General features: G+C 40.9%; 1 protein-coding gene across 5 annotated transcripts in view; it reads left to right on the forward strand.

Moving 5' to 3' along the window:
• GALNT13 (polypeptide N-acetylgalactosaminyltransferase 13) overlaps nt 1-20,465 on the forward strand; it is a 208,128-nt gene that overhangs the window by 75,653 nt on the left and 112,010 nt on the right. For all 5 annotated transcript variants that reach the window (XM_075829297.1, XM_075829298.1, XM_075829299.1 and 2 more), the window contains exon 2: nt 1,738-1,906. In XM_075829297.1, the coding sequence (XP_075685412.1) occupies nt 1,738-1,906 (169 nt within the window). The remainder of the gene's footprint in view (nt 1-1,737; nt 1,907-20,465) is intronic.

Below are 20,465 nucleotides of genomic sequence, written 5' to 3' on the forward strand. Positions count from 1 at the left end.
CTTATCTACAGAGGGCACTGCGGCAGCATCCACAGAGAGCACTGCGGCAGCATCCACAGAGGGCACTGCGGCAGCATCCACAGAGGGCACTGCGGCACTATCTAAAAAGGGGCTGCCCAATCTTGACATGTGTGCTAACTGAGCCGCCGGACTGCATTTAGCGACACTTAAACTGGAAATCTGGATTGTTGAAATAAGCATGTGGAGAAATATCTCACATTTTAAACCTAGCGGTATTATTATAGTGATGTAGTATTATTATTATAGTAATATAGTGTTATAGTAGTTCAAATAACTAATTGATTAACAATAATTTTGTATTGTATCAAACTTGAAAGTAATGCGGCCCGTCAACTTCCCATTTTTTCTATATGCGGCCCATTTACCCGGCCGAGTTTGAGACCCCTGCTCTAAGGTGTTCATAGCCTTTAAAGCTTATTCAGTTTAGAAACATGACGACTTAGGGGCGATCTAATTACAATGTACCAATATATAATTCGACAGTACAGTGATCTTTCTAATGATCTCTTTACACTTTGACTTGTAAGAAGGACAAGGGGACATCCTCTACGTCTAGAGGAAAAAAGATTTCATCACCATCACAGACAGGGATTCTTTACTGTAAGTGCAGTGCGACTATGGAACTCCCTGCCACAGGATGTTGTGATGGGTGATTCATTGAGAAAATTCAAGGAGGGCTTTGATGCTTTTCTTGAAAAAATAATATTACAAGTTATGGGTACTATATTCTGGAGATGGATCATTGATCTAGGGATTTATTCTGATTGCTGTATTTGGAGTCGGGAAGGAATTTTTGCCCCTAATATTGGACCATTGGCAAATTGTTTTTGCCTTCCACTGGATCAGCATCACACTGGCCGTTGCTAGATTCCTAGTCTCTTCCAAAGAGAAGACTTTAAAAATGAGCTACAATTCCTCAGTGTGTTGCCTCAACTTTAAAGGATTCCTCCACTATATAGGTTTGAAGACCTGAGAGTTCCACTCGCCTTGAATGGTTTCATGTAGGGGTTATTCTCTTTATTCCAGGTACCTTCAGGTCTGAACCCCATTCTCTCCAGGTTTCCACTGAACGTTCAGATGTTTTTTATGGATAAAATAGCTCCCCCCTCCGAGTTTACCCTTTAGGCCCTGTTCACAGTTTTTTGCAGACGGAAAAATCTGCCTCAAAGTTCCTTCAGGAATTTTGAGGCAGATTCTGACCTGCCGGCAAAACATTTGTTTCGTTCTTCGCGGCGTTTCTCATCCGCGGCGATTGAGGGGCACGGGCAAAACCCCCCGTGAAAAACAGCCAAAGAAAGGACATATCGCTTCTTTTTCCCGCAAATGTTTTTTACCACTCGTGGGAAAAAACTGCCTACGCCTCCCATTGAAATCAATGGGAGGCAATTTTGTCCTTTTTTTGGCACTGTTTCTGCGTCAATAACAGTGCCAGAATACTCTTTGTGAACTTGCCCTTAGGATTACCAGTACCCCGTCCATATTGTGCTCATTAGCTCTTGATCTCTGGTTTTCTATTACAATTTTTCTTATTGTTTATGACTAAACCATCTGACTTGTTCCTCGTAAGATGGCATGTGATTCTACACTATCAACCTACGTAACGATATTTTTCATCTAAATCCAATATAAAGATAATAAAATAAAGAGGAATAACACGTAACAATTCATTCACCCAGTCAACTAACGGGAAAAATGTCTGCTTTGTTTTTATTCTAGCTGTTATTTCAAGAAACCAAGAAGGGCCAGGAGAGCTGGGGAAGGCGGTTCTCATCCCGAAAGATGATCAAGAAAAAATGAAAGAACTATTCAAAATCAATCAGTTTAACCTCATGGCCAGTGATTTAATTGCTTTAAATAGAAGTTTGCCGGATGTGAGACTGGAAGGGTAAGGTCTATAATACAGATTCTATTTTTCTATATGTAGTGTTGTTAAAAAGTTTATATACTGTAGTTATAAGTTGGACCAGGTAGTCAAGTCAAGGCTGTACATGCCATAGAGTCAACAAAGGCTTACCCCTAGACCCCTTCATTTTGGCGGTGTGAGTTTGCACGCCCCGGGGCCCCCACTTTCAAAGTCAAGTCAACAATAGCTTTCTTTCTCTCCTACAATGGATAGCAAGGGGCTAGGGGTCAAAAAAGAGTGGGCCATCCTGTACTTGGGTAGAGAGGTGTGAGGGGGCTTGGGGAGCTCGATGTGCTATTGTATGCAATTGTCATATTAGGACCATTATCATAATAAGGCCATGTTCACACAACATTTTTTTAATGCGCATTTTAATGCGTTTTATGGTCCCAAATCTGCTATAAAAAACAAACATTTAAAACGTCTAATTTACTTCAATGGGAATAGTTGGTGCATACGGTGCATTTTTTTTTTTTTACACAGGTGTAATGAAGTTACACGTTTTGTAGAAAAAAGTATAATGTCAATTCTCGGTGCGTTTTCCACACCAAAAATGCGCCAAATATCCCCTTTGATGTAATTGGGAGGCTTTAAAATGTTGCCAAAAAGCGCTTGCTAGCTATCTTGCATGCGTAAAAGCACGCAAAATATCTAGCGCCTATTTTTAGGTCAGTACATTTTTAAACACCCCAAAAACTGCAGGAATTTGAGAAATCAGCATAAAAGAGATGTGCTTCAAAAATACATTAAAAAAAAAAGACTCAAAATGTGAATGTTCAGGAAAAACAGCTTTAAAAAAAAAGGCATGCGTTCTTTTTATGCAGATTACGTGGCATATTTTTTCTGCCTACAAATTACTACAAGCAGTGCGCTAAATTGTATATTTGCAGAATTGTAAAGTCTAAAACCAGCCTTGGTGTGAAGGCTTTGCCCTCCCTGACACATCTGAGATGTATAGACCATATGATGGACAGATAAAAATGTGGTCTCTGGTATCAGACCATGCTTAAAACACTAAAGGCATAGATTTTATTAAGGATATGTACAGTAAACAGGGGATGCAGAGGTAGTAGTTGCAGCTGTGCCCTTGTGCCTCGTGGGCCCCAATGGCCCCTCTGCTATGTGGGTAGACACCAGTATTATAAATGGCACATGGTAGGTGGGGGACCCTGTTACAAATGTTGCATTGGGTGCCAGGGGCTTCATGTTATGCCTTTGACGGAGATGGAAGGGTTGTCTCACTGTGATTGACTGCCAGGGATAACTAAGAGAGGGCGGTGCGGTGTGGTGAAAGGAGTGCGGTGACAAAGAAATAAGTCACTTGAAAGCTAATATGGCTGTCAAACATTTTCTGTCCCAGAAAATAAAAGTTGAAGAAACAGTTTATACTTTACAGGAGAAATACTACACACAGTTACTATATATACAGTACACAGTCCTTCTGATACTGACATATTGGGAACCCGGTGCAATAACCTGATGAGAAACTGATTTAATCTAAAAAATATCACTGCGTGCCAAAGGTAGATGATCATCGTGTGCACCACAACAGCCCAAGGCCAATAAACAACCAGATATTCCCCCTCCACGGTATATAGTTTCATAGCATTTAACACCGTCTCATGACAATTAGCAGCACAATTCACTATATATTACTTTCTGCATTCTGAGTTTCGTATTATTTCTAAGGAAACTGACGGCACAATGGAGAATAATCTATTCAGTTAGGCACAAATTATATTCAAGTTAGTAAAAGAAAAAACATTAAAAATTTTTATTTATTTTTGGGTGGTAAATAATCTGAACATACATTCAGCTCCCCAATGGCAATGGTTGGATAACTAATGTAAGTATCCCCTAAAGACATCATGTTATTTTTCCATACAAAAATAGATGCCTTTATCCTGACCATATGCCTGAGGTTTAATGCAGAAAGTGGAAAATAATGAATGTCTATTTTCTGCAGTGTGTCCATCATTCACTATCGTAGACTATGCCTGGTGATATTAAGTGATGCATTTATGTTATTTTCATGGTAGAACTTCTGACAGTATCCAATTAGCATCATAATATACATATATATATATATATATATATATATATATATATATATATATACTGTATATATCAATAATGAACAAGTATTGTGTAGAAAGTTATATATACATATGTATATGTATATACACATATATACATATATATATGTATATGTATATGTATATATATATATATATATATATATATATATATATATATATATATATATATATTTGGATTCAAAGAAGAGTGTTGCAATGCCTGCCCTGCCATACTAGCTGAGAGGAGGCAGAACATTATTTTCGAATACCCTATTTGGGGGCAAATGCAGGATTTTTAAGGGTGGAGTCCAAATCCCTTGGTGTCCACAATAGAGACAGCAAAATGCCCCTGGCTATACAGACTTTGGCAACTTTCTGCATAAATGACATCATACACTTTGACATGGGGTGCTTTCAGGGTTAGTGATAGTATTCCTGTCATACTCCTGGTGATCTAGAGTGGTTTAGCAGTTAATACTTAACCTCTTTTCACCTTATACCACTAGAGGTATTCATTTTGATATACATAATACATGGTGGTTATGGGTTACATAGGTAGTATGGTTGAAAAATGACATATGTCCATCAAGTAAAACCAATCTAATATCCCTGGAAGGCTGTGGTGCTTTAGTAGCTAAAGTGGTATTTCGGTTACAACAAGTTACCCCCTATCCGTAGGGTAAGGGGTAACTTGCTGATTGGTGGGTGTCCGACAGCTCGGACCCCCACCGTTTATGAGAACGGGGAGCCCGAAGTTGCCCGAACCCCAAGTTTAAACTGAGCGGCAGGTCGCTCATGCACATTGCCACTCCATTTATTCTCTATGACAGCGCCGGAAAAAGCTGAACACTGCACTCGGCTATCTCCGGCGACCCCATACAGAAAGAATGAATGGAGCGGCAGTGCGCATGAGCGACCTGCTGCTCGGTTCAAACTTGGGGTTCGGGCAACTTCTGGCACCCTGTCCTCGTAAATGGTGGGAGTCTGAGCTATCGGACACCCACTGATTAGCAAGTTACCCCTTACCCTACGGATAGGGGGTAACTTGTTGTAACCGGAATACCCCTTTAACACGTAACCATTTAATTTTGTCCTTATATAATATTATTATATTGTTTAGGATGAGGGGTCAGGGGTCAGTGGTGGTTTCGAGCAGGGAAGTGCACCTATAATTTAATTTTATTTAATAAATAGGTCCAGAATTCTTATAAAGCTCGGAGCTCTGTTTTTTTTTTTATAATAAGCTCCTGGTTACTTTCACACAAAATGTGACAAAGTGTGAAAAAATTCAGTCTTCCGCAGTTGCCACTTATGAGAGCTCACAGCATAGGAATGTTTATAGCTCTCATAGATCTCAACAATAAATTCAAATGCAGTGAGCACCCCCAGTGGTGGCAGAAAGAATAACAACCTTTAATTGGATTTGTTTTTCCCTGAACTGCTCAGAGTGGGGTTTGCCGGCACATGGAAGCCCCCTCCCCTAAGTGCGTCCATGATTTTATGGAATTCAGAGTATCCTCTGTTCAGGAATTTCATCTATTAGCCATCGCGGAGAGCAGCTACAAAGAGTGTCCATGCACTACTTGGACAGCCCATTGATATCAATGGGAACTGTACAATGCTTCTTTTTCCCTGTGGAGGGGCTATAGGGGAATGGATCACTTGCTTCTTCCCACAGGACCTTTATAACAAAGAGGGATTAACCAGCAGACTACTACATATATATATATATATATATATGTCTCTTTTTCCATATCTGCCATTATTTGCACAGCAGTTACAATGTGTTTTTGGACATGTCTCTTGTTTGTATGTTTACAGTTGCTGTCTATTAAACTTTATTTACAAGAATACTCAGATCAATGAGGGATTATCTTCAGCGAGTTTCTATTTTCTTTACCTCACAATAGTTCACAATGCTTTATATATGAAAATAATGATTCTTCTATAATGCTCAGCTCAGGAAGCATCACATTAAACGGTGAACTGTATACTGATAGAAATCAGCATTATGGCCCATTCACATGAATGTGAATAACGTCCGTGTTGCTGCGCATGGAAATCACGCGCAGCACACGGACCCATTGATTTCAATGGGGCCTTTCACTCATGCGTGAGTTTTTCCGCAGCGAGAGTCTGCTGCGTGAAACTCACTGCATGTCCTAGATTGGTGCGTTTTCCTACACCTACGTGCCCATTGAAGTCAATGGGTGCGTGAAAACCACGCATAGCACACGGTTGCACATCTGTGTGCGGTGTGTTATTTGCACATCAATTCAATTGGAAATAATAATAAAAAAGAGATGTCCTTTGCGAGTGCGTGAGTAACACATGCCACTCGCAAAGCACACTGATGCATAACGCAACACACACGGACCAGATTCACACACATTTTTCACGCGCGTGAATCTGATACATTCAAAGTGAATGTAGCCTTAGGATAGAGTGGATTGTTGTCAACCAAGATGAAAATATTCATTTTATGGTCACTACAAATCTTATTTAAATATATTACAAGTTCCACCCCGAATAATCAAGAGCACAATTGCCCTTTAAAGAGGCTCTGTCACCAGATTTTGCAACCCCTATCTGCTATTGCAGCAGATCGGCGCTGCAATGTAGATAAGAGTAACGTTTTTGTTTTGTTTTTAAACGAGCATTTTTGGCCAAGTTATGACCATTTTTATATTTATGTAAATGAGGCTTTCTAAAGTACAACTGGGCGTGTTTAAAGTTATGTACAAGTGGGCGTGTATTGTGTATGTACATCGGGGCGTGTTTACTTCTTTTAATAGCTGGGTGTTGTGAATGGGAGTGTATGATGCTGACGAATCAGCATCATCCACTTCTCTTCGTTAACAGCCAGCTTCTGGCAGTGCATAGACACACAGCGTGTTCTCGAGAGATCATGCTGTGACGTCACTCACTTCCTGCCCCAGGTCCTGCATCGTGTCGGACGAGCGAGGACACATCGGCACCAGGCGACAGAGGCTACATCGACTTACCTGCAAACGCCGATGCTGCTGCAGAATCAAATGTAGCCTCTGGTGCCGATGTGTCCTCGCTCGTCCGACACGATGCAGGACCTGGGACAGGAAGTGAGTGACGTCACAGTGTGATCTCTGGAGAACACGCTGTGTGTCTGTGCACTGCCAGAAGCTGGGTGTTAACGAAGAGAAGTGGATGATGCTGATTCGTCAGCATCATACACTCCCATTCACAACGCCCAGCTAGTAAAAGAAGTAAAAAAGCCCAGATCTACATACACAATACACGCCCAGTTGTACTTTAACTTTAAACACGCCCAGTTGTACTTTAGAAAGCCTAATTTGCATAAATATAAAAATGATCATAACTTGGCCAAAAATGCTTGTTTAAAAAAAATAAAATAACGTTACTCTTATCTACATTGCAGCGCCTATCTGCTGCAATAGGAGATAGGGGTTGCAAAATATGGTGACAGAGCCTCTTTAAATCCCAGTTTGCTGACTGCTTAAAGAGGCTCTGTCACCAGATTTTGCAGCCCCTATCTGCTATTGCAGCAGATCGGCGCTGCAATGTAGATTACAGTAACGTTTTTATTTTTAAAAAACGAGCATTTTTGGCCAGGTTATGACCATTTTTGTAGTTATGCAAATGAGGCTTGCAAAAGTCCAAGTGGGTGTGTTTAAAAGTAAAAGTCCAACTGGGCGTGTATTATGTGCGTACATCGGGGCGTGTTTACTACTTTTACTAGCTGGGCGCTCTGACGAGAAGTATCATCCACTTCTCTTCACAACGCCCAGCTTCTGGCAGTGCAGATCTGTGACGTCACTCACAGGTCCTGCATCGTGTCGGACACATCGGCACCAGAGGCTTCAGTTGATTCTGCAGCAGCATCGGCGTTAGCAGGTAAGTCGATGTAGCTACTTACCTGCAAACGCTGGTGCTGCTGCAGAATCATCTGTAGCCTCTGGTGCCGATGTGTCCCCGCTCGTCTGACACGATGCAGGACCTGTGAGTGACGTCACAGCGTGATCTCTCGAGAACACGCTGTGTCTGCACTGCCAGAAGCTGGGCGTTCTGAAGAGAAGTGGATGATACTTCTCATCAGAACGGCCAGCTAGTAAAAGTATTAAAAACGCCCCGATGTACGCACATAATACACGCCCACTTGGACTTTTACTTTTAAACACACCCACTTGGACTTTTGCAAGCCTCATTTGCATAACTACAAAAATGGTCATAACTTGGCCAAAAATGCTTGTTTTTTAAAAATAAAAACGTTACTGTAATCTACATTGCAGCGCCTATCTGCTGCAATAGCAGCTAGGGGCTGCAAAATCTGGAGACAGAGCCTCTTTAAAGGCTATATGTATCAGTGTGTTTGGTGCAACTTTGTAATTGCTTTCTATTCTTTTTACTTTTTCAGATACAGCTGCTTTCTATCCTGTTTACAGAGCAGCTGTATCTAGTGCTGAGACCTGAATCCATCAGGTCAGCGAGACTGAGGGGTTCAATGACAGCGGGTCCTGCGTGTCTCTGACACGGAGGATGGAGCTATTACCGAACTTATATATATTTTCGAAAGTTTGTTTGTTTGAAGACCGATTTTTAATTGGTTTAAAATGGATCACGTCATCGAGGCCACCATACTAACAGGATGTGCCAAGGGGGAAGTTGTCTTTATTCCTCGCATTCCCCTCGCTCCAATTGATGTTCCTTTCGAGTTCAAGCGGCAACAGTTCCCAGTACGAGTAGCCTTCGCAATGACAATTAACAAGGCTCAAGGTCAATCCCTGAAAGTGGCAGGAATACACCTTCAAAGTCCCTGTTTGTCCCATGGGCAACTATATGTTGCTTGCTCCATAGTCGGCACTGGAAAGAATCTCTACATCTTGGCACCGGATCAAAAGACAAAAAACATTGTTTACAAGAAAGCGTTGGAATAGAAACATGCAGTCCTAAATCAACACTATATAAATCTGTAATGAATATATTGCTTCATTTCATTTCTTTTTTGCTTCCTATAACATTATTTACACTCTCTAGCAATTAAATTCATACAGAGAGGTATTGAAATAGTGAGCTTTTACTCTATCCATACCATAAGTCAACCTCCCGAGCAACGCCGGGTATAAAAGCTAGTTACATCTAAAAGTTCATAACTTAGATGTAATCGGTAACAGATGAATCCTGACAGATTCAGGTCTCAGTGCAAAATACAGCTGCTCTGCATACAAAATACAAAGCAGCTGTATCTCAAAAAGTAAAAATATATATATTTTTTTAATAAAATGTATTTAGGAAGTTGTACCAAACACACTGATGCCCAATTTTACAAATCAAAAGCGATGTCAAAATACTTTAAGATTGTTGACTCTGGAAGATGACGATGAGCTTGAAAGGGTTTGCTCATTTTCAGAAAAGTAGAAATATAGGTTTGGTTATAAACAACAAATTAAAGAGTTTGATATACAATTTTAGGGACTATGAAAGTAATAGAGGGGGTTCCCCTTTTTGGGACTCCCCCTCTATGTTCCAGAGCCGATCCTTCTAACGACTGTAGTTCTCATATGCAATATACAAAAGGTACTTTTTCTTGTATGTTTACAACCGATTTAAAGAGGCTCTGTCACCAGATTTTGCAACCCCTATCTGCTATTGCAGCAGATCGGCGCTGCAATGTAGATTACAGTAACGTTTTTATTTTTAAAAAATGAGCATTTTTGGCCAAGTTATGACCATTTTTGTATTTATGCAAATGAGGCTTGCAAAAGTCCAAGTGGGCGTGTTTAAAGTAAAAGTCCAAGTGGGCGTGTATTATGTGCGTACATTGGGGCGTTTTTACTACTTTTACTAGCTGGGCGTTCTGACGAGAAGTATCATCCACTTCTCTTCAGAACGCCCAGCTTCTGGCAGTGCACAGAGACACAGCGTGTTCTCGAGAGATCACGCTGTGACGTCACTCACTTCCTGCCCCAGGTCCTGCATCGTGTCGGACGAGCGAGGACACATCGGCACCAGAGGCTACAGTTGATTCTGCAGCAGCTTCAGCGTTTGCAGGTAAGTAGCTACATCGATTTACCTGCAAACGACGATGCTGCTGCAGAATCAACTGTAGCCTCTGGTGCCGATGTGTCCTCGCTCGTCCGACACGATGCAGGACCTGTGAGTGACGTCACAGCGTGATCTCTCGAGAACACGCTGTGTGTCTGCACTGCCAGAAGCTGGGCGTTCTGAAGAAAAGTGGATGATACTTCTCGTCAGAACGCCCAGCTAGTAAAAGTAGGAAATACGCCCCGATGTAACACACATAATACACGCCCAGTTGTACTTTTACTTTAAACACGCCCAGTTGGACTTTTGCAAGCCTCATTTGCATAAATACAAAAATGGTCATAACTTGGCCAAAAATGCTCGTTTTTTAAAAATAAAAACGTTACTGTAATCTACATTGCAGCGCCGATCTGCTGCAATAGCAGATAGGGGTTGCAAAATCTGGTGACAGAGCCTCTTTAAGTTGTAGAAGCTCCTGATCAAGTAAGTAGCAGATTAAGGTGGATTTACATAGGCAGATGCCAGACTGTTTGGGGACGAACAATCATTAACCCCGTGCAGTCACAGCAAAACAAAATTTGAACGCGTACACCGTGCGAGTTAAATAATGTTATATTGTAATAGTTCACACTTTTACGGATGCGACAATACCACTTTTCTTTTTCTTCTTACATTAGTTAAGAGGAAAAATGGGAAAAGAGAGTTTTCTTGAACTTTAAATATTTTTTATTTTTTGTACGCCACTGAAAATTTTAACTATTTTTAACACTTTGTATTAGTCCCCCTAGGGAATTTGAATACTGATGTATCGCAGTGTATTGTCATTTTTACAAGCTCCTGTTAAGCTCTGCCCTTCATTAGGCCCACGGGCTGCCATGACAACCACCAGCACGCTGTGATCGCGTCACAGGGGGGGCGTGATGGGCTGTCGTAGGGGGACGTCCCTACTTAGCTATGTCCTAACAACTTCCTGTGTTGTACATATATATTGGCAGTACCTTGTTGGTAGAAAATAAAGATCAAAATGTAATATCCTGTATAAAAAATATCAGTAAAAATAGAAAAGTCATGCATTTTTTACATTAAATAAAATTTGTTATATAAAGTTCCAAGATATAACAATATATAGACATCTTTGGTGACGTTACAGCCATAACAATTTGTACAAAATTTTGCAACGTCATTTTTGATTATCGGTTTACAGCCTAAAAAATATTCCCCAAATTAAAAATGTATCTACATTAAATACTAATGTATATGGACCAAAAATGTCTCCTTGTCCTCGATTCCAAAATTGACCTTATCTTCTAGGGGTTAAACAAAGCTAGCCATTTATATGTCTTATGAAGTCTTAGAAGATAAGAGATACATCTAATGAGACCACACTGGACTAAAATAAGTATGGCTGCTATTTTATTGAGATCTATTGAAAAAAAAAAAAAGCCCCCGAGCACCAGTATATTGTACTCTATTGCCTAGACTGGTGCTGTGGAAGCCCATGGGGACGTTATCAGGTAGAGACCATCAAATTAGATATATTTTACAGAGGTTTCTTTGCCAAAATCATCTCGTTGGAAGCTAAAAGCATTTTTAGAAGTATGCGTCCCTTATATGACCTTGGTAGTTATATAATGTCATCCATACACTGTTTTATACGATCCTTTTATCAGATTGAACTCAGCGGCTGGAAAGATGCCTCACTGACATCCAGACTCACGAGTTACGTTTTAGTCAGCTTGTTTCATAAAAAAAAAAAAATAAGAATATTGAGGTTGAATTTGAGCTAATGTAAAAAAATGTATAACAATCTCCTCCAGCAAACGATGAAAAACATATTTCATTTTTAGTTTCCACTTCTTAATGTAATTGCTGCAATTCAGCCTGGAAGGAAGGCGGCAGTAAATATTTATAATTAGGATATACTAATGGATTTCTTAGATTAGGAGAAATTATCAATAACAAATCATTTCTAAAGCATTTTAGTGGACGTGAAAAATGAAAAACATCAAGATATTAAAATATTTATTTGCAGACTGTGTATTATATAAATAGCATGCAGAGGAACATTTCTTAAAGTGTAGTAATATGGGTGCCATATTCGCTTAAAAAATATGCTAATTAAAAGGGTTTTCCAAAAACAGCGCCACACCTGTCAGTAGGTTGTTTTTGGTATTGCAGCTCAGCTTCATGAAAGTGAATGGAGCCGAGCTGAATTACCATAAACAACCTATGGACGGGTGTGGTACTTTTTTGGGGAATAAAGCCATGTTTTTCTAATCCCGCTCTAACATTTATTCATCCCTTCTTTCAAACAGACTAAAGCAATTTATAGCAGATTGTTTAACCAATCAGATGACAATCATAATATTTGTAAGGCCCCATGCACACGGCCCTACCCGTAATCACAGCCCGTAATTGCGGGCACGGCCGGTTGCCAACTGCCGCCCGCATTTTAGGTCCGTGCTCCCATACAAAGTATGGGTGCACGGCCCGCAAAATGCAAAAGAACGGACATGTTCCATAATTTTCTGAACATTTCTATGGCACGGACACCCATCCGTAGCAATACGGAAATGTGTCCGTGGCCAATAGAACTGAATGGGTCCAGAATTGGGTCCACAAGTTAGGCTCGGGATTTCCTCTAGGATAGCACTTTAATGATAAACTTTGTAACACACGCTTTATTTTCCTCCGTTCTTATTACTGAAAGTCCAGATTAAGTTCAGTTTATCGGTTTTGATGTTATGTTTTTAATCATAGAAGAATTAATTTGTCTCACTAGGCTTTCTGTTTGAAAATTTAAGAAACGGGGCTAAGACAAATCTGGGACTGGTGGTCTGGAGTCAGCGATTTTGACAGAGGGTACTGGTTTTATGGAGGAATCATATAGTTATAAAGTTAAAGCTGAATGCAATTTGCAAAACCACTTTTATATAATAAATAAATAAAAATAATATAAATAAATATAATATTAGTTGCTATGCATTTTCCATTTACATCTGCCTTTTCGCGTGTTTTGATTGTCTCTTACTCCCGGCTGTCAATGACTTCCTGTATTGGTGACCTCGCTGTCTATAACTGAGGTCACCGGTAGTTATTCTATGCAGTACACACAGTAGCCCAGTAATTACCTAAGGACAGTGCAGAAGAAACACTTGGATTCTTTTTTTATTTAACCCTTTGTCTCTCTAAGGCTGGCCATAGACATTAAATAGCTGTAAGCCTAACTATTGTTCATAGCTTTTCCTCCCGATCCCCCCAGACATATGCACACTCATCTCGGCCTATACCTCTGGCGGCGGTTTATCTCCCCTGAAAACAAAAGTATTGGGTATGTTGAAATCCAACTGTGCGATCCTTCTCTCGGGTGGCCAATTTTGCCAAAATTTGCCAAAATTGGCAGGTTCGTCTGACGTTAATCTAATGTGTATGTCCACTTTAAATCCAGTTAGGTTTTACATGCCCTATACTTTAGTGACAAATTCTTATGTGTTCTGGTATAGTGAGTGTCTGATCAGTTTAGCACGGAGTATATATATAGTGATTTACCTGGTTATGGTCCCTCGTCATCCCAAAATTGTTATTATTAATATTATGTTCTTATTTAATCATCTTTGCTTTTATTCTTCTCCATCCATAGAGTATTCCGCTCTCTCTCGTATCACACAGGCCTGTCTGTACTTTCATCTCCAGAACTTCCAAGCTCCACTTTCACAGTGGGTGCCCACAACAACCATATTACACAGTTGAAGTTTTACTACAGAAAATGGCCCACTTCCTTGAGATTTACACTTTCGTAGGTTTGCTAAGGGCATTCTGTTAGATAACAAATGATGTACATAATCTTTAGTGTTTCTCAATGGCAATACATCATCCTGCAAAGTGAATGCAGATTTAAGACTTCAAGGTCAGTCTAGCATGAAATTGACTTCCTTTGCTATTGCATTTGCCTTCTGCAGATAACTTATGGAATGCCCAGGAAATGATTAGTGTAGTCTTCGACTTTACAACCTGCTAAATAGGAGATGAGTAGAGAACAACAATAAAATAAACTGGACCCGGTTCACCTCTTCTCCTGCGATGTATCTGATTGAGGCTTATATCTGTGCTCAGGAGTCTGGTTCCTACATTAATACCAAATAGATGCCGTCTGCAACAATCTGCCCGGCATAATGTTCGGTCAACTTAAGGTAAGAGCACCCAATCTAAGATCCACCCGTGCTTTGGAAAAAAATTGTTCTTAACCATCTATTATATTATTTGACATCATTTTTGTGGCAGAATGACAAACATTAAATAGAATTCAAAAAACAAATATTCAAAATACAACAAAATGCAACAATACAACAAAATACTAAATACAGCATTGTATATTTAATACATTGCATATAACTTTTTTTTAAGGCTATCATTATTTATTTATTTTTAAATGTGTACCAGTGTGTTTGGTGCAACTTTGCAATTACATTTTTTTTCTTTTTGAGATACAACTGCTTTGTATCCTGTATACAGAGCAGCTGTATCTAGCGCTGAGATCTGAATTTGTCAGAACAGAGGGACAGACGGTTTAAGTGACAGCATGACACAACCCCTTTAACAGGGGATTTCATGCTCTGTATTAGAAAAATGGAGCTCTGACTGCTATGAAATTAATTAGCACAGAATGTTGGATCTCGAAACCCAATTGTGCCAAAAGGTGGACATTCCCTTTAAATTTTAGGTTTCCTTAGTGTCTATAGTTGTCTGTACACTAACAAATCAGGCTGTGTTTTACTATACCGACAGATACGAAACCAAACAGCTTTCAACATCAGTCTTGAAATCTAAGACACATTATTATATGCCAAGTAGAAAAAAAATCTGTGTGTCCCCCAGGAACAGCGTCACTCTTGTCCATAGGCTGTGTGGGGTATTGCAGCTCAGCCTCCTGTTTTGATCCCATCTACAGTACTACGTCCTCTCACCTTGCTGTACTGTACAAATACACGATAACAATTTCAGACCATAAAAGAACATTCTATTAGTGTCGATTATACCGTCAGGCGCTGGGTGCTTAGGAACACGAGCGTTCACTCCGTAGAAGGTTTTTTTGATGTACGAAGCTTCTGAGAGATCAAGGATAATATATAGAGAGAGGTGACCTTTATACATAGCTATGAGCAAGTGATCCGCACTTGACTGCTGCAGTTTCTGTTGAATATTGTCAAGCGAAACGTTCAAAGGTAGGAAAATAATCCAGAGGCCAAGTAACTGTAGAAAAGTCACTTACAGACCTTGAAGGCAATAATAAAAAGACACGCTCCGCCACCACCACCGCGTCTAACAGAGAAAAGACATCAGATAGCGAGAACGATGATAAAATAGACGGCGGATCACCGGGTGACACAGCTGGAAATCAAATGATGGAAAACGCTTTATTTCTTTGTTAGTTTCACTCATTTATTGTGTTAATTGAAAAATCTATCGGCAAAATTCTATCAGCAATTTACTGGATACTTAGTAAAACAGATTATCATATTCTCCCTTGAGTTTAATTGAAGCCACTTCTGATGTTCTACCTAAAAACAAAGATGTGCGCCATAAGGTAAATGTTCCGATATTTTTTTTGTCTACTTTTTTCATGCGTATCGATTTCTTCTCCGCTGACTTAAGGTCTTATTTACGTGGCCGTATCCTGGCGCTGTACAACTCCAAGTTATATGGAGCCATAATAAGACTCCCATGGATATCTAAGGGGCCCTACTCTACATCTGTATGGCTCCAATTTCATACATAGGCAAACAGAGATTTTTTCTGTTGGATTCCATAAAAATCTGACAGAAAAAAATGGCATGTTCTACTGGACGCCCTATTACATCACTATTCTCCCCTACAAATATTGCTCCTAGGAGGAAAATAAGCTAGTAATATGGCGCCATATGGAGGAATCATATGGCAACACATCCAGTGCCTTCAGCTTCATACCACGGAGCTCCAGGGATCCCACCTGCCGCCATATCACATTCTGCAGACAGTTCTAATATTTGCATGACGCCTCTGCTTGTTATTAATCAGTAGGAATATTCATTATTTACTACCAGTGGATAAAGTTCTGTCCATGGTCACGTGATGGACACACAGGTCCTTTGTTCCTTTGTGCCGGATCCTTTATTCAACTAAGAGATAAGCGTTGCCAGAGGTGTCTGTTAGCTGCTTATCCCACTCTTCAGATTTGAAGCTGCATGTCTTGCTGCAGGGAGTGTCTGGAAAGGGCAGAAGGGAACTGGCTGATGGAGGCACTTTAGCAATTGCCCCTTTTGCCCTTCATATAATCAGTGTTTCAATATTTAATATTATCAGCAGAATACCCTGTATGCTGATAATACAATTGTGAGTTAGGCTACATTCACACGTGTGTGCGTTGCGTTATTCACGCACTCACAAAGCACATCTTTTTTTATTTTATTATTATTTTCAATTGAATTGATGCACAGATCACGCACCGCATACGGATGTGCATCCATGTGCGGTGCGTGATTTTCACGCACCCATTGACTTCAATGGGCGCATAGGTGTGTGAAAATGCACCAATATAGGACATGCAGTGAGTTTCACGCAGCGGACTCTCGCTGCGTGAAAACTCACGCATGTGTGAACGACCCCATTAAAATCAATGGGTCCGTGTGCTGCGCGTGATTTCCATGACCGGACGTTTGTGTGAATGGGCCCTTAGAGTCCTCTATATAGGGTGAAGACGTCCCTATAAGGTTTTTAGGATTAGTCAGTACTATTTTTCGGCAGTGAACAGTGATGAGACGAGGCGGTGCCGTACTGGAAGCCATTGTGTCTATATTCAATAACAGAAAACTGTGTGGTTGGCGTTAAAACTTGGAACTCAGCAGAGAATACTTTAATGTTCGAGTATGTTTGCACGACATGTGCGCTGTAATTGGAGAATAAACCCGTCCTGCCAGCCTTATATAAACAGAACATTAATGGGCTTAGCCTTTAATTAGTAAACTGCAGCCGGTTATGCGAAAATATTAAGTCGCCATCATCATACCGTAATCACAGAGGCTCTGAATCCCCTGACAGCGACTGTGAATTTAATGTGGAAAATGAGGTTGTTATGAGCATAGCCGCCGTTACCACAGACACATCCCACTGAATTAGATGCAGATGATATTTCATTTAAATATTCAAATATTCATCTCTTATTCTGAGTGGGATGCCGGCATGTCCTAGTTTCCTGCTCCAATTTCAGGGCCAAACGCTGGATTTTTATAGACGGATTTCCAAGTATTTTGGTGTCTATGCTGGAGATGGCAAAATGTCCCTCTTCCTATTATTTGTATTGTCTTAGAATTTATTGACGATTGGTAACCCTGGTTAATACCTAATATTCCGGGTGGTTTGGGATGGTGCAAGGTTTAGTGGAGGCAACGTAAGCTTAAACGTACCTATAATTTAATTTTATTTAATCGAAATTCTCAAAAGGGATCAGAGCTTCGCTTTCCTTGCCTCTCCTAGCCATAGAGCTACATGATAAAATTCTGTTTGCCTGCAGCTACCACTAGGGGGAGCTGAGTGTATAAGGATAAGCTCCAATTGATCTCTATAATAAATATATATACAGTGAGCTTCCTTTAGTGGTTCTGCTGGTTCCTACCATCCCCAAGTATATGTAGGCTTAGTCCCAGTTCTGGGGGTATGTTCAGTGTAGGGACCCACCTTATAGACGTCGCCTTGTCGTGGCAGGTGGGCTCACATAATTGGATCAAAGTGTTTGCCACTAAGAACCTCACTATTGTAATTAGATTCAGCAGCAATGCATATTTATTCATACATAGTGTTGAGGTGGCATTAGTGTTTACAGAATGCAGTCGCCATATTGTATATAGTAGTGTTTTGCAGTCATAGATAGGGTCATTCTACACGTTGCGTAAACACTGTGGATTTTCCGCAACAGAATTCGTGGCGGGAAAATCCGCAGGAAATAGAGTAGCAGCAAAGTGGATGAGATAAAAAAAAATCTCATGCACATGCTGCGTGAATACTGAGTGGAAAGAAACAGTCAGAAATTGACCTGCGGTGCAGAATTTTCAATTCAGCATGTAAATTGTATTTGCGTAAACGCTGCTTATCTGATACGGGTTTTCCCGATTGAATTCAATGGGGAGGTAAAACCCGCAACAAATAGAAAATGTTGTGTTTTTTTGCGGCGGTTTCACAGCGATTCCACCGCAAAATACGCAACTCAGATAAGAAATACGTATATTATACTTACCCAGGAGTCTGTGTTTCTTCCTCCAGGATGACCTCCTGCGATGATGTTTCAACCCATTGTGACAGCTGCAGCCAATCACAGGCTGTAGCTGCGGTCACATGGGATGAAACGTCATCCCAAGAGGCCGGCCTGGATGACATCAGGGGGCCGGCCTCCTGGGATGACGCTTCATTACATGAGACCGCCGGTGCAGCCAATCACAGGCTACAGCGGTCTCCTGGGATGAAACGTCATTCCTGGAGACTGGCCTGCCAGCAGGCCGGCTAGGTGCTGCAGTATTCCACAGCGGACTTTCCAGGCGAAAAACTGCACCACAGTTTGGAGCGATTTTTCGCCAAGAATTCCCTGCGGCACACAGGGCACATACGCTGCCTGCTTTTAAGCAGCGTATCCGCCCCGTGTGAACTCAGCCTTAGAATTCCTTGCACCTGTATACACGCTTTGTTTCCTTTTGTCAGAATGCCCTAAATAAACTTATGTATTGAATATTGCTCCTAGCCTATCCCAGCACACCCTGCACTTGTTAAAGAGGCTCTGTCACCAGATTTTGCAACCCCTATCTGCTATTGCAGCAGATAGGCGCTGCAATGTAGATTACAGTAACGTTTTTATTTTTAAAAAACGAGCATTTTTGGCCAAGTTATGACCATTTTTGTAGTTATGCAAATGAGGCTTGCAAAAGTCCAAGTGGGTGTGTTTAAAAGTAAAAGTCCAAGTGGGCGTGTATTCTGTGCGTACATCGGGGAGGCGTTTTTAATACATTTACTAGCTGGGCGCTCTGAAGAGAAGTATCATCCACTTCTCTTCAGAACGCCCAGCTTCTGACAGTGCAGATCTGTGACGTCACTCACAGGTCCTGCATCGTGTCGGCCACATCGGCACCAGAGGCTACAGTTGATTCTGCAGCAGCATCAGCGTTTGCAGGTAAGTCGATCTTACCTGCAAACGCTGATGCTGCTGCAGAATCAACTGTAGCCTCTGGTGCCGATGTGGCCGACACGATGCAGGACCTGTGAGTGACCAGTGTCCGTGACGACACCAGTGTCTCTGACCAGTTCAGCTTCCGATTATCCGGCACAAGCCAGCTTCTGGTTATCCAGCACAAGCCAGCTTCTGATTATCCGGCACAAGCCAACTTCCGATAATCCGGCATAAACCAGTTTCCGTTAATCCAACAATAGCCAGCTTCCAGTAATTTGCCACCAGCCTGCCATCAAGGCACCATTGACCAGTGACTGTTATATACTTGTCTGGCCAGCAGCTACTTCGTTATGTGGAGTAGCCCGGAGGGTCCACATTCCCCATGGATGTTACACCCTCAAGCTGCCTCTCACTGATTGGTCAGTATCAGAGGCAGGGAAGCTAGCTCCACCCCGTTGGCTAACTACAGCAAAATAGCATATAGGGAGCCAACACTACAGTGGGCCATATCTCTGGAACGGTGGGGTCCAGGTAAAAAATAAAAAAAAGCACTGGAATCAGGGAAATAGCGCTATTCAGGTCAGTAAACCAGTTCAACCAATATGACCTAGTGACACGTTCCCTTTAAGGGGCCAATCAATCCATTGTGGGTTAAACAATAAAGTTACAATTCAAAGCATTGGATGTATACAATTTAATTATATTTGCTTGCGCTGGTTTTACAGCATGCTACCCTGATCTTTAATCTAGTTCCTATTTTTATTTCAATGTGACACATTGGCATTGTTCTTTGCCAACCTCCTAATGTGAGTTTTACAGTGAGTTGCATTTTGCTTTGTACACTGAACCTTTAATACGTTCTCCAGATGCGAGCACAGTCTATATACTCCAGTCATAGATCAGAACAATATGCAGAGTAGAATAAACGGAGTGTGAACAACATGGTGTTTTCACACATTTTTCAACCCAGAGGGCATCGTCCGATGTAAACTCCATTATAAGATTATAAGAAAATTATGAAGTACAAAAACAAAAAAAATTAAGACGGGTCAGTAACGTTTCTGTTTTATTTAGAACCTCTCGGATATAGTTTGTACGGTTGAAAAAAGACACATGTCCATCAAGTTCAACCAAGACTTTATCTAAGAAGTTGGCAAATTTATGTTCTTTATCAATGTTACCAGGTTGGAAAAATTCTTTTGAGATTTCAATGAACCGTGAGAGAAGAAAAAATTGA

The sequence above is a fragment of the Rhinoderma darwinii genome, chromosome 6 (assembly GCF_050947455.1).
Source record: "Rhinoderma darwinii isolate aRhiDar2 chromosome 6, aRhiDar2.hap1, whole genome shotgun sequence".
Lineage (NCBI taxonomy): Eukaryota > Metazoa > Chordata > Amphibia > Anura > Rhinodermatidae > Rhinoderma > Rhinoderma darwinii.